This window comes from Onychostruthus taczanowskii, unplaced genomic scaffold (genome assembly GCF_017590055.1).
Source record: "Onychostruthus taczanowskii isolate IOZ18803 unplaced genomic scaffold, ASM1759005v1 scaffold10, whole genome shotgun sequence".
NCBI classification, from domain to species: domain Eukaryota; kingdom Metazoa; phylum Chordata; class Aves; order Passeriformes; family Passeridae; genus Onychostruthus; species Onychostruthus taczanowskii.
The window spans coordinates 2,272,110-2,285,615 of NW_024496526.1; the positions used below are offsets into that span (position 1 = coordinate 2,272,110).

General features: G+C 51.3%; 1 protein-coding gene across 4 annotated transcripts in view; it reads left to right on the plus strand.

Annotated features, from left to right (window-relative positions):
• Nucleotides 1-3,273, plus strand: part of ADCY9 (adenylate cyclase 9) — an 83,661-nt gene extending 80,388 nt beyond the window's left edge. For all 4 annotated transcript variants that reach the window (XM_041409503.1, XM_041409523.1, XM_041409492.1 and 1 more), the window contains one exon: nucleotides 1,151-3,273. In XM_041409503.1, coding sequence (XP_041265437.1) covers nucleotides 1,151-2,339 — 1,189 coding nt within the window. In that variant the 3' untranslated portion in view covers nucleotides 2,340-3,273. The remainder of the gene's footprint in view (nucleotides 1-1,150) is intronic.
• Nucleotides 3,274-13,506: the final 10,233 nt, after the last annotated feature.

The following is a 13,506-nucleotide window of genomic DNA, read 5'->3' on the forward strand; positions in this document are numbered from 1 at the left end:
GGCTCTCCAGGAGAAAGGTTGATGTGGTGCTTTCCCTTTTCAAACCATCTCTGAACTCAAAAAACTTCAGCGCGTGTCTTCTCATATCAAATCTCAAGCTTTGGCATCATTTTATCCAAAAAATGCAGTTGGATCCCTGCAGAAATGACTGCATGCCAAGCTGTCTGCGTTCAGCCTTCGCTTCTGGGAGTGCATAGGTGGGGCCTTCTCAGATTCAATTTGTGTCTTTGCATCTCTGCAGAAAGTTGAGATTGGAGAGTGCAGATGTCTCCTCGTTCAGGGTGGTTTGGCACTGGCAGATGCTCCATCAGCGCCTCATAATCTGCACAGGCAGGCAGTGAACTGTCGAAAGGATCTGAAATACTGCTCCCAATCTATGGCAGACTGGAATTTTTGATTATTTTATGTAATCTTGGCACTTGGAGAAACTTTCTTTCTCCGCCATGAAAAGCTGAAGTGATTTTATCACAGAAAAGATATCAGCACAGCCATGTTCCCCACTTCCGTGCAGTTCACAGAACCCCAGACTGGGTTGGGTCAGAAGGACCTTAAAGCTCATGAAGTTCCAACACCTGCCATGGGGTTCTCCACAATGTGCCTTTTACAGGATTATCCTCTCCCAAACCCTTCGTATGTAGCATTAAAGGCACGTGGCAAAGGTTCCTGGTCCTTGGTGAGGACACAAGGGAAAGCCACAGGAGTGTGAAGCAGCTGGGTCTGAATATTGGAGGTCATAAAAATACAAAAGCAGATAAATTCCACAAAACTCACAGACACCCCCACGTACAGACACTCAGTGCACTCAGATACCTAAACACACACAGGTACATTTTTACATCCAGTGTTTTTAGTTATATATTTAGCTATAATAATAACTGTTTCCTTCTTGAAGTCCTTAAAACAGGACTGGGCTGTGCCACTGAACATGATAAAGAAATACTTGGTGGGTTTAAGGAAGTACTTGGTGAGTTTAAGAATGAAATGAATTCTTTGGCATTTCCTTAACAGCAGATGAAGTTCTCAATGAATATTTTATAATTCAGTGTGTAACTGTACTTCCCATACTTCCTTTTCCAGCATTTCTAACTGTGGGGCAGGGATGGCAATGCCCTAAATTAAAATGCACCTGTGTGTTCTCCCCTCTGTGCAGCTCCAGAAAGAGCCCGTGCAACAGCTCGGTGCCGAGCGAGGCGCAGCGGCCGGCGGAGCTGATGGGCCAGGAGGTGGTTCTGGTGTCCTTCCTGCTGCTCCTGCTCGTCTGGTTCCTCAACCGCGAGTTCGAGGTCAGTTACCGGCTGCACTACCACGGGGACGTGGAGGCCGACCTGCACCGCACCAAGATCCAGAGCATGAGGGATCAGGCTGACTGGCTGCTGAGGAATATCATCCCCTACCACGTGGCCGAGCAGCTGAAGGTGTCCCAGAGCTATTCCAAAAACCACGACAGCGGCGGGGTGATCTTCGCCAGCATCGTGAACTTCAGCGAGTTCTACGAGGAGAACTACGAGGGTGGCAAGGAGTGCTACCGAGTCCTGAACGAGCTCATCGGGGACTTCGATGAGCTGCTGAGCAAGCCCCACTACAGCAGCATCGAGAAGATCAAAACCATCGGGGCCACCTACATGGCGGCGTCGGGGCTGAACACCTCGCAGTGCCAGGACAGCAGCCACCCCCACGGGCACCTGCAGACCCTTTTTGAATTTGCCAAAGAAATGATGCGGGTGGTGGACGACTTCAACAACAACATGCTGTGGTTTAACTTTAAACTCCGGATCGGCTTTAACCACGGCCCCCTCACGGCCGGGGTCATCGGCACCACCAAGCTCTTGTATGACATTTGGGGGGACACCGTGAACATCGCGAGCAGGATGGACACCACCGGCGTCGAGTGCCGCATCCAGGTGAGTGAGGAGAGCTACCGCATCCTCAACAAGATGGGGTATGACTTTGACTACAGGGGGACGGTCAATGTGAAGGGGAAGGGTCAGATGAAGACCTACCTTTACCCCAAGTGCATGGACAACGGGATCGTGCCGCATCACCAGTTGTCCATCTCTCCAGACATTCGGGTTCAAGTGGATGGCAGCATTGGGCGGTCTCCGACGGATGAGATTGCCAACCTGGTGCCTTCTGTACAGAATTCTGATAAGGTAGCCCATGGCACAGATAACTCAGAAGCCAAGGACACCCTTCCTTCCGCCAAGAAGCTCCAGAAGGATGCGGCGAAGGCAGAGGAGAGGTGCGGGTTTGGCAAAGCCGTGGAAAAGGATGACTGTGAGGAGACAGGGACTGAGGAGGTCAATGAACTGACAAAGCTAAATATCTCTAAGAGTGTATGATGAACTGTCAGAGTTGCATGAAGTGCTCTGTCCATAGAAACACACAGACTTTTGCAATTGGCAGTTTTCTTTTCCAAGAGAGACCTTCTCCACACCTGGGTTGTACGTTTGTGTTCGTTTCGGACCTGGGGCTGTGTGGATCATGGCTCTTCAGGGCTTGTTTTCATCCATCTCTCTCCTCCATGCCCCAAACCACATCCCAAGCTCCCCAGCTCCCTGTGCAACCATCTTACAGCTGAGTAGAGGATATTAAGTGCCTTCAGATATACTCCATTGGACTCCCTGTCAAGGTACAGAGGCCCCAAGTGAAATCATAGCTTTGGGTATTTATCTAATTTTAAAGAAAAGAAAAGCTGTGGTTATATCATTTTTATTGTTGTTTCTCACAAAACACTTTTTTTGGCTAATGCAACTCCTTGGGTTTTTTATATCTCTCGGAACAATGTTTTACTGTTATCAGACCTTTTGTATGTAACACACAGACATGTGCATGTATCTACCATATGAGACTGCTATAAAGTGCCAGTAACGCACCACAAGAATGTCTGGGCGAGGGGTGACACCCTCTGGGTCGGGCTGGAGGGGGAGTTGTGCCGTGGCTCAGCCTTTAGTTCGGGCAGGAGGAAGAGCTGCCGCCGTTCTGTTCTCCTTTCCCGATGCTTTCTGCAGCCTCCATGTGCCATCGTGTGCTTTGGATACACTTCTTTCCCATATAGCCAATGAGTTACTGATCCGTGGGAATGGAAGGAGGGTTGGGACAGTGCCAGCTCTGGGGACAGGTTTCCAGAAGCAGGAGAGACCACGGGAGTGCTGCAGTACAGGGCTGCCGCTCCGTACGCAGCTCAGTGGGTGAAGGTAGGTGACATCGGTGTCTCTGAGCTGATTGGAGAGAGACAAAGAGAGAAGCAAAATAAATGTTTTGGGAATGCCTTTATTTATTTATTTATTTTATTCCTGTTTGGTTTTTTGGGGTTTTTTTTAAATTTTGTTTGGGAATTTTTGTGTGCGGAAGGGACCGGGAGAGACGAATTGTTGATGGGTTTAACGGGAGTAACAAGACAGTGTTTGAGCCTCTTTGAACTACCAACCACTGTGAGGATGTTACCTTAGGCAATATTTGGTTCCAAGCTGGCGACGCTTCGGAAGCCACCAAACACAGTTGAGTATCCCAGCTTCCCTCTGGACTGAACCAATGGTGCTGCACAATTGTTTTTCAGGATTTTTACACACACACGCACGCGCACACACTGTGCTTTTGCAGCAGGGAGGAAATCAGAATGCTCCCTTCCTGCTGCTGGAAGCAGGAATAGGGGAAGAGTCCTTGTAGTGAGCTGAGAAGCACAATGATTTCCCAGTCCTGCAGACAGCTCTGTGCAGGTCCCTGGGAGCAGAGGCTGCAGGTGCCCAGGAGCTGCTTGCACAGAGGGAACTCTGGCACTGGGGGCTTAGGCTGTGCCAGTCTGCCCTCTGCATGCTTCCACCACCTCCTCCCTGGCATTTGATGCCCTGCTGGGGATCATACTGACCATTTAACTGTTCTAGTTCAGCCAACTCCCTCTGACACCAAATCAAGGAAAGGATTTTTATTCCCAAAACAAGTTGATCAGCCAGGGAAGAGCTGGGGAAAGGCAGTGCTGCACTGTCTGCTGATGGAAGCTGGGGGCTCTTTCCATCTGAACTCAAGTCAGAATGTATTGATTCTTCCTCTCATCCCCATGTGATTTAGGGGTATGAGTAATAAAGATATCCATTGTGGGGTTCCCGTTCAGCTGGTGGAGATCCATCTGCACTCCACAGTCGGCATGGAGCCTCTGAAGCCTTTCTGAGGTGTGAGTCTGTGGGATTCTGGATCTCAGTTAAACAGAACTCCGCACAGATCCTGCAAAGCTGCTGTTTATCCATGTCAGTATTCCATTTGATGGGAAAGCTGCTCAGAATTCATCTTCCTCGCTCAATCTGCCAGCACACAACAAACCAGGGGATCCTCACCCCAAAATCCCTGTGGCACAGATGCTGTTAGCAGCATTGTGAGGTGGTTTTGAGGGCAGTTTTCCAGCAGCTTCCTACTCCCTAGGTTACAACTTCCCCCTCCCCATAGTGGGTTGCACTTCCAACTTTCAGGTAGTAATTCTGCAAATACCTCTTGCATCTGAAGAATGTGTTCCTGAAACCATTGTTAGGGTTCTTGGTTCAGTTGAGGTGTGTCGGTATTCCTTTTCCTACAGTCAAGGAGCTAACACGATCCAGAATTGTTTACATGCCTTCCAGTGTTACGTTATTACCTTAGAGTCGTTCCAGCCTTTCTCCCTGACACTTCTTTCTCCCAGTTTTATAGACCCTGCCATCCTTGCTCTCTCCCTGCTCAGCTGTGTGTGAGGGCAGAGCTCGGTCAGGACATGCTGGCTCCTTCAGACACTGCACAATACCCAAACCTGCACCAGCCCCAGCCCTGCACCACGAGAGGCTGGCAACCTGTGCTTAAACCCGAAAGGAGAAGGTGCTGGAATGGAACCCCGGGCCCCAACCACCTTCCTCTGCATTGTTCAGGATGCAGATCCTTCCCCTCCGGCCTGTAAAGTACACAAGGCTCCCATGTTGCTGTGGTGTGGGGCTGTGGGATCACTGGATTTATGGGAACATCCAAATACCAAACTCCAAACCCACCAGGGCCTCTCTTTGTTGGCACTAAGCAAATAAAGACACTGAGGACAGCAGCACTGGTGGACTCAGAAATCAAGGGCTGTTGTCTGCTCTGGGAACTGCCAGTGATGGTACTCTGCCTTAACTCTGGACTGGGAAGAGACTCCTGCTGGGTGGCCCGTGGTGCCCCGTTTGCTCATTGCCAGGACAGCAGCAAGAATTCCACAGCTGGGGCTGCCAGGGGTTAAATCTCTTCAATGCAGTGTAGTAACCAAGTCAAGAAGTTCAGTTCTCAGTGGATGGTTTGGAGGGGGAGGTTTTCCAGGTGCAAAGAGATACCTGTTTGTGTTGTAAACCAGTGCGAGCTGGACCTTCACACCTCCCCTTACACTTTTGATGATTTATCCTGGCACAAAAATGACTCTGGAGGTGTTTCTATCAGTGTTGTGTGGCTCTGCTGCAGAATTCCTGACACGTGTGCTGCTGGGAGGCCACAGGCAAAGTTCACTCCATTAAAATGCCTGTTCTGTGTGTGCTGTTGGTGCCAGCAGTGCTGTCAGTGAACGTGGGGGCTTGGCTGCATCCCCAGGGGTTTATTCCACAAGGACAATCCATGCCTGCCTGTGCTTTCAATCTTCAGGGTGGTTTAATGACAGTGATGTAAAAATGATCCAGAGAAGGGACTGGGGAGGTTGCTGAGTGTTTGTGAGCCCCACGTTGCCTTCTGCCCCTTGCAGCACCTGCTCCAGGGTGCAGAGTGACGAGGAGTGCACAGAGCACTGTCAGCAGTGAGGTCTTAATCTGCTGCTGACACACCAACATGCTTTTCCTCCCTGCTGCTCCTGTGAGAGATTTCTCAGTGAGAGCCAGGTAAATGGCATTCCCATTGATTAACTTCTGGCATCAGGATTTTGAGAAGGATGGATTTGCTGTTACTGCCCAGGATTTGGGGCCATTCCCCTATGCTGGAGGTAACATGAGCACAGTGAGCAGAGTGGGACAGTGCCACAACTTTGTTGCAGCTTCTGCTGTGTCCCAGGAGTGACAAAATTAGGGGAGGAAAGGGAGGGTTCCCCAAAGACTTTTCCCAAAACATAAGTATTTGGATACTCTAGGGCTAAAACACAGAAAGGAGGTGCCCAGAGCAAAATTGAAGGGAGCACCCTGTACCCATAGCAGCTTTAGCTAAAGAGGAGCTTATTCCTGAGTGAAAGGCCAAGTTTTTAGGGTTTCTGGCATTTTAAAATTACTAACTCTGACCTGTTTCTGAAACTTTGAGTCTGAATACAGCAAAAGGTGTTGCAAGGGAGCAGTTAATTCACATCACAACATCTCAAGAGGCTGAGGTTGCCTGAGGTTGGCTGTAATGCTTTTGGCTGTTTCAATCTTCACCTTGGCTTGGGGAGGTTCTGCCAAGTTTAAAGCCCCTCTTTTCTCCCTTCTTCCCTGCTGTGGTCTCGTTCTCTCCATCCTGATGGGACACACAGGTGGCTGTTGCCTCTCTGTTCCTCTCCTTTGGGAACCTGTGTCTTCCTCACTGCACGGCAGCACCTGAGCTGAGCTCAGGGCTCTGGGTGCTGCTGTCTCTGCTGGTGCCTCCCTGTGTCCTGGGGAAAGGGGAGATTGTGTTTGTTTTGATGCCTTGGTCCATTTTGCCTGGTCACAGCTGCATCTTCCTCATGGTGGTGACAGAAGATACAGAAGAGGCACGTTCCTGCAGTTAAATTTAAGAATTACATTTTTAAATGCAGTTGTTCATTGATGTGATTTTTCCAGAAAATGCCAGAGGGGTGGTTTAGCTGTAAGAACAGAATGATTTGCTTGTGGGGACAGTCACGGTGGAGGTGGAGGGACGACCCAGTGCCATGGCACTGCCATCTCAATGCCCAGGCAGCTGTGAAAGCCAGCTGAAGTGTCAGAGTACTGCTGGGGGTTCACTGGCTGCTTGTGGAATATCAATTTGGGCAGCCAGATCATTTGCTCCAATGTTTTTCTCCTTTTGAGTTCTCTCTGCAGGCTGTAGCTGTCCTTCGTTTGCTTCCTGGGGTAAAACTTGAATTGATCTTTGCTGTTGCTGAGACTGAACTGTGCAGGCAGTGGCAGGGGGATTCCTATGAAGAAGTTGGAATTAGTGACCATTACTCAGCAGTTCCTGCAGGCCCTGGGGCTGGCTGAGTGCTGCCGTGGTGTGGAGGTGTCTCAGTTCAGACTGTAGGCAGGACTCAGTGTCATGCTTTGGCTCTTGTGGTAACGTGCTTCCAGCTCTGCAGCTGGGGACACCAGGAGAAGGGAATGTGGAACGAGCTGCTGGCAGGTTTCAGGGGCTGATCTGTGTGTCCAGGAGAGCTGTACAGGAACGTGTCTCAAGTGTGAAGCAGAGCCTCAGCTTCCCAAGCTGTTCTTGTTTTCTGGAGGCTGGGAACCAGAGAGCCTTAAAATGGGCTGATTTTATTAAAATCTGCATTAACAGCACCCCCCGAACTCTGTACAGAGAGCTTTATTGGTGAAAGTCAGACAGCAGGAGCTTATTGCCTTTGTCTTACTTAAAGAGTTTGTTTAAAATTAAACAATAGGCTCTGTAGAAGTTGAAGGAGAAAATAAAACGGGTGGAGTGTGTCTTGTCTTGACAGTGGTGCAGTTTGAGGGTGCCATGGGAAGGAGGTTTGAGGTGCTTTGCAGACAGTGGGTAAAGCTCTAGTAAAAAAACCAAAACCAAACATTTTGTATAAAATGTCTTTCAAGTCTTTCTGATGTGAACTGAACTTCTGTCTCAGCCCTGATAAAGGGCTGGGTGTACGACACGTACAGAGCTGTTTGCTCCTTGCCTTTGGGAGTCAATATTGGCTTGGGAGAAAGAAGATTAGTTGGGACAAAACAGATTGGTGGGAGATACTTAAAGCTTTTTTTTTCCCCTGGTTCCTTATTGTAGCTGCTAAACATTTGCTGCCCTAAGCCAGGTGCCCAGCCTGAGGCTGGCCAGGAGCTCAGGCTGGTGCTCAGTGTCTTCCCACACTCCTGCTCGGGGTGGAGCTCAACATCCTCCTCAGGAGCTGTCCCACCCCGACATCAGTGTCTCAGGCAGCAGCCCTGGGTGTTTTACACTTCTGGAATGGCCCCCAGGCCACTGTCAGCACCTCCTGTCCCAGCCTTGGTGTGGTTTGCTCCATTCTCTCCCTGTTCTCTGGCTCACTGCAGCAATTGCACAGAATACCAGGATGGTTTGGGTTGGAAGGGACCTTGAAGCCCATCCAGTGCCACCCCTGCCATGGCAGGGACACCTCCCATTGTCCCAGGCTGCTCCAAGCCCCATCCAGCCTGGCCTTGGGCACTGCCAGGGATCCAGGGGGAGCCACAGCTGCTCTGGGCACCCTGTGCCAGGGCCTGCCCACCCTCATAGGGAACAATTCCTTCCCAATATCCCATCCAGCCCTGCCCTCTGGCAGTGGGAAGCCATTCCCTATGTTGTGTCCCTCCATCCCTTGTCCCCAGTCCCTCTCCAGCTCTCCTGGAGCCCCTTTAGGCCCTGCAAGGGGCTCTGAGGTGTCCCTGGAGCCTTCTCCTCTCCAGGGGAGCACCCCCAGCTCTGCCAGCCTGGCTCCAGAGCAGAGGGGCTCCAGCCCTCAGGGCATCTCCATGCCCATAATGGATTTTAATGTCCAGAAATTGCAACGTTCACTGAATTGAAGAACTGCAGAGAAGGTCCTGGCTGGGAACAGTTGGTACAAGTTAAGTTCCCACTCTCGTGGGTGATGCTCTGACCAATTTGTCATCCAGCTCATTGCTGGATGTGTGGTGTAAGCCAGTGCCACCACTTGCATGTCACTGATTTGGCCACCAGTCTCAAATCCTCCTTCAGATGAATCAAAGTGACTTTCTCAAGTTTTTGCTCATTTTCCTCCCTCAGTTACTCAAGTCTTCACTTGTTTCTACCTTAGTGCATTCCATCTTTGGAATTGCAGCTGGTTTGTATTGAGTTGTGCTGACAGATGCAGCTCAGGGCAGGGAAGGACACAGCATGTGGTCCATCTGTGGGTGTGCCCGAGGGGAAATGCCTCTTCAGTGACTCTGAAGTTTTGCCTTTCCCAGGTGAGCCCAGGGTTTCCTTTCAGTGCTGGACGTGCCACTGTGTCATGTCCAAAGGAGGGGGTGGCAGCACTGCCAGCTCTGCTCTGTGTCACTGCCTCAGGCAGTGTTTGCCCACTGCACAGGTGCTGGCATGGTCCCACTGGCACCAGCAGATGTTCCAGGAGCCCATGGTTACCAGTGACCCCTCCCCAATTTCATTGCTTCTGGTTTCAGAGCCCATGCTGAGATACAGACTTACATGATACCTATGCTGAGACAGAGACCTGTTACACCCTCCTGCAAGTACAGCTTTAAACTTCCAAAGTAATAAACTCCTTAAAGCCAAGAGCCTTAACAACTGCAACACCTGCTGAGACAAGAAACACAGCTCCGAGGTTGTGCTGAGTATTTGGGAATTTTTCTTGCTCAGTGGTGCGTGTCTCTGGTTTGCAGGGAGGCAGCAGCAGTGTCCAAAGATGACAAGGACCTTGGCCACCCTCACCCAGATCCCCAGGAACAGATAAACAAGCTCCCCTGTGTGCTCTCAGGAAAGCCACCTCACTGCCCATTCCCACCTGGATAGCTTTAGTTGTTGAATTGCTCAGGAAAGCTCCTTCTTTCCTTGAAGCAGTATTCTTAACTTAGCAACAAATGTTGTCTTTGCTGGTGGCAGGGGCTGGATTCCTCCTTTCTTACCCTTTGGTCCTTCCAGCACTGAGGGGGACAAGGCAAGGTTGTAAATGATGGGAAAGGGGAGTCAATTGGGAAGGAGCTGGATGTGCCCCTGGCACGTGTGCCCTGGGATGGATGGGGCCTGGCACATGTGCCCTGGGATGGATGGGGCCTGGCACATGTGCCCTGGGATGGATGTGCCCGTGGCACGTGTGCCCTGGGATGGATGGGGCCTGGCACATGTGCCCTGGGATGGATGTGCCCATGGCACGTGTGCCCTGGGATGGATGGGGCCTGGCATGTGTGCCCTGGGATGGATGGGGCCTGGCACATGTGCCCTGGCTCCAGCCCAGTGCAGGAGCTGCCAGGCTGGTCCCGTAGTGGTGCCTGGGCAGCAGCAGCTCCAGCAGCCGAGCTGTCCCCAAGCTCTGGGGGGGTTTGCTCCTGGGCTGCTGCCTGCTCCATGCAGCCAGGCCATGGACACCTTGGTGAATGCACCTTCCCTCGTGCCTGTTGGTGTGATTTTCTTACAGAACAAATTTCAGCTGGTTACTGAAAGCCTGCGCTGGGAATCGGAGCTCTGTGTCCGACCGCGCCCAGCTGGGGCTGGGGGTGAGGGTTGGCCTTGGATCTGCCCACCCTCTGTCCACACAGTGATCCCCCTGTAAAAGCCATCACTGGGCATCGAGGGTGCTGGTACCTGATTACGAACAGCTGGAGAGATTATTTTTGGAGTGATCAGCTGAAACCAGGGTTGGCTTTGGTTTGCCAAGGCCTGGGAGCCAGCAGAGCCCCTGAGCATCCCCTGCTTCCTTGAGAAGCTGCCTCAGCACTGACCCAGGGCTTCAGCACTCCCTTCCTTGCACAAGCACACGTGGGGATGGATAGAAATACAGATGTATAGAAAGCATTAATTGAAAATGCCATTGAAGCATTATTGAATTACAAATTGAAAATTAATTGAGAACAGTTTCCAGTTAAAATATTTTAAAAGGCAAATGAAGTGTTTTGAGGTCTCCAGTTTAGCTGGACATTATTTTCTCCTGGTATCTCTGGTTCCTTTCCCTCCCAGCCGTGTTCCCACCTTCTCCCTCCCTTGCAACAAGAGAGAAGCTCTCTGTTTACACCCCTGCCGGGGCAGCCTCGCCCGGGGCTGCGCGGGGGACGGGGCTTCCTCGCAGCAGCCTCGCTGTAAATACTCTGCCAATGCTTCGTGGACAAACCGAGATGGCAAAAAGTTGTATCTGTGAAATGTTAAGCTCTGTGTGTATAGATCCAACGTGTATTATCTGCGGCTCTGTATCAACTGTATATTAAACTGCTCCGTGTACGGCCGATCATTTCATGCTCTCTTAGATGTAGAAAAGCTGAGAAGTAATTCACAATACACTGTGTCAACTCCAAATCGTTTTTGCTTTCGTATTTTTGCTCCAACCCTGCTTCAGCCGCAGCCCTCGGCACGTGATCTGGAAGAAGAATAGTTTGGGATAGGTTTTTCAGCCCTTTGGTTTGGATCTGGCTTTTAACAATGTTTCTTTGATAATCGTGAAGCCACCAAGTTAATTTTTGATTAGGTGTGTGTTTAGGAGGCATCTTAAACCCGGAAGGGATTTGTCACACAGCCGTGCTGCACTTTGATATGTTGGTTGGCAGTGAATGATCTTCCTGTTCCCAGAGCCCAGGCTGAGAAGACAACTCCTTCCTAATTTTTCCTCATTTTAATGCAGCTCTGAAGCGTTGGGAAGGGGCCGTGCAGCTGCCACCGGCAGCACCTCTGCAGCCACCTTTGGTCACTGCTGGGCAGAGCTTTTCCCCACAGGGAGCTTGTGTTGGCCAAAACTGGGAATGAATTTTAAATAGTTATTTTTCTATTTGGCAGAGAGCACTGATAGTTTACTCTGGAATTCCAGTGCCTTATTCAGAGCCCTTTAATTTGCTTGGAAAGGGGAATGAGGCAGTTTTTCTCGAGTGAGTGTCCACAGAGCACGGACTGGCTGATTGGCAGTGGCTGGGCAAGAGCGGGAACCTTGATACTTCCAAAACCGGAATCTGGCCCAAAGAACAAGCCCCATGTCTGTCTGTCTGTCCACACCCCCCACCTCTCTGTGGGCTTCTTGTCAGCATCCCACTGTGTGTTCATCAGGTTTCACTGGGGAATGGAAGCCCTAATGAGGCCCTGAGCCCTCCCTGGTCAGGGTTTGACCTGGCAGATGGCAGAAGGTTTCCTCTGGATCCTGCTGCCTGTCGGTGACCAGTGACCCAGCACCACTGTGCCCTGCACACCAAACCCTTCTCAGCAGGCAGCCAGAGCATCTGAATGTGTCCACCACACTGTCCAGCTTGCCTTTCCCTCCTCTCCCTCAGCTGCAGCAGAGCCAGAGCTGCTGGAATTAAAGCGGCGTCCAGTTTCTCTGGGTCCCGACTGATTCTTTTCCCCCATATTTTGAACATTTGTTTTTTCCCACACACCAGGTAAGTATCAGAGCACACAGGAACCCCTGTGGTGTAACTGCACCACAGCCAGCGTTTGCCCTGAGCTCCTCAGTGCCAGCCCAGTGTTAATGCCAGTAGGGGTGTGTGGGCCGTGCTGGGGTGTTCCCAGCTATTCGCCTTCTCTCGTAGGTGAAAACTGTTCCAATGTTGTCCAGTCAGGTTCTGATTGTGGATCCTGGTGATTGTCAACGCCAAGGGATATTTTTTAATAAATCTGGTTAAGGTATTTCAAATGAATCCAGTCTTGTTGTTTTCAGTTTGTCTTGTCCTGGGTGAGCCCATGTTAAAGTTTCTTTTCTCTCTGTGGTTTGTTTCGTGGTCAGGACGTGTCGTACACCGATGGGTTGGGTGTACTGAAAGACCCACCCTGTGTGTGGTTAGTTTACGTGGGGATGTGTAACAAGAAAAGCCCAAAGATCTCTCAGGGAGATGTTTCTGACAGTCTGGGCTGTGTTTGTCCCTAGTGAGCCTTGGGTGCTCGGCCTGCTGTCGTGGTGTGCTTGGCCCAGCTGGACAGTGGGGGACAGCAGGGCCACCCCAGAGGCTGTTCCGTGTCTCTCATCTACAGGTGCTGCCAGGGCTCTGGCACCTCAGGCATGCTGCAGAATGGGATCTCTGTGGGATCCACTGGCTTCTTCCTCCTCAGGCAGAAGGGGGCTCCAGGATTGCCCTGGGTGCCAGGAAGGTGAGTGGTACCTGACCCCACAGGTTGTTGGTGTGGGGGTGCTCCCAGGTTCTGCACCGCCTGGCTGTGCCACTCTCAGGGTTTCCACTTCTGAGGAGCCACCATCACCTTGGGGTAATGGAGAGGTGCTGCAGCCCTGGAGCCATCTCCCAGTCTGGCTGGAAACTGCCTGGTCTTTGCTCTCCCTGCTTAACCAGAGGTGATAGTTCAGCTTTTCTGTGGAGGTCAGAACTTGCAGGTGGCCTCTGGCCCAGGCTTGGCCACATTATAGGACCCCAGTGCCCTCCCAGCTCCAGCACTGTGCGAGGTGGGTGTGGAGCACATCTGCCAGCTCCTGCCCTGGTTCCCCTGGGGTATCCTTGAGGGTTTCTCGGGGATCTCCAATCCAAGCTGTTCCCCTGTTTTCCTGGGGCTGCTCCAGCTCTGTCTGGGTCACAACCCTGGGTTCCATCTCTGCCCAGGGAATGCCCATCTGCCTCTCCCTGCTGTGACTTCATCAAAAGACTCTGCCCTGGTCCTGCTTCAGGGGCAGCCCGTGGAGAGGGTGCTCTCACCAGGCTTCCCACACCAGCCACCGACCTTCCTATTCACACCAAAGAGCTTTTCCTTCAT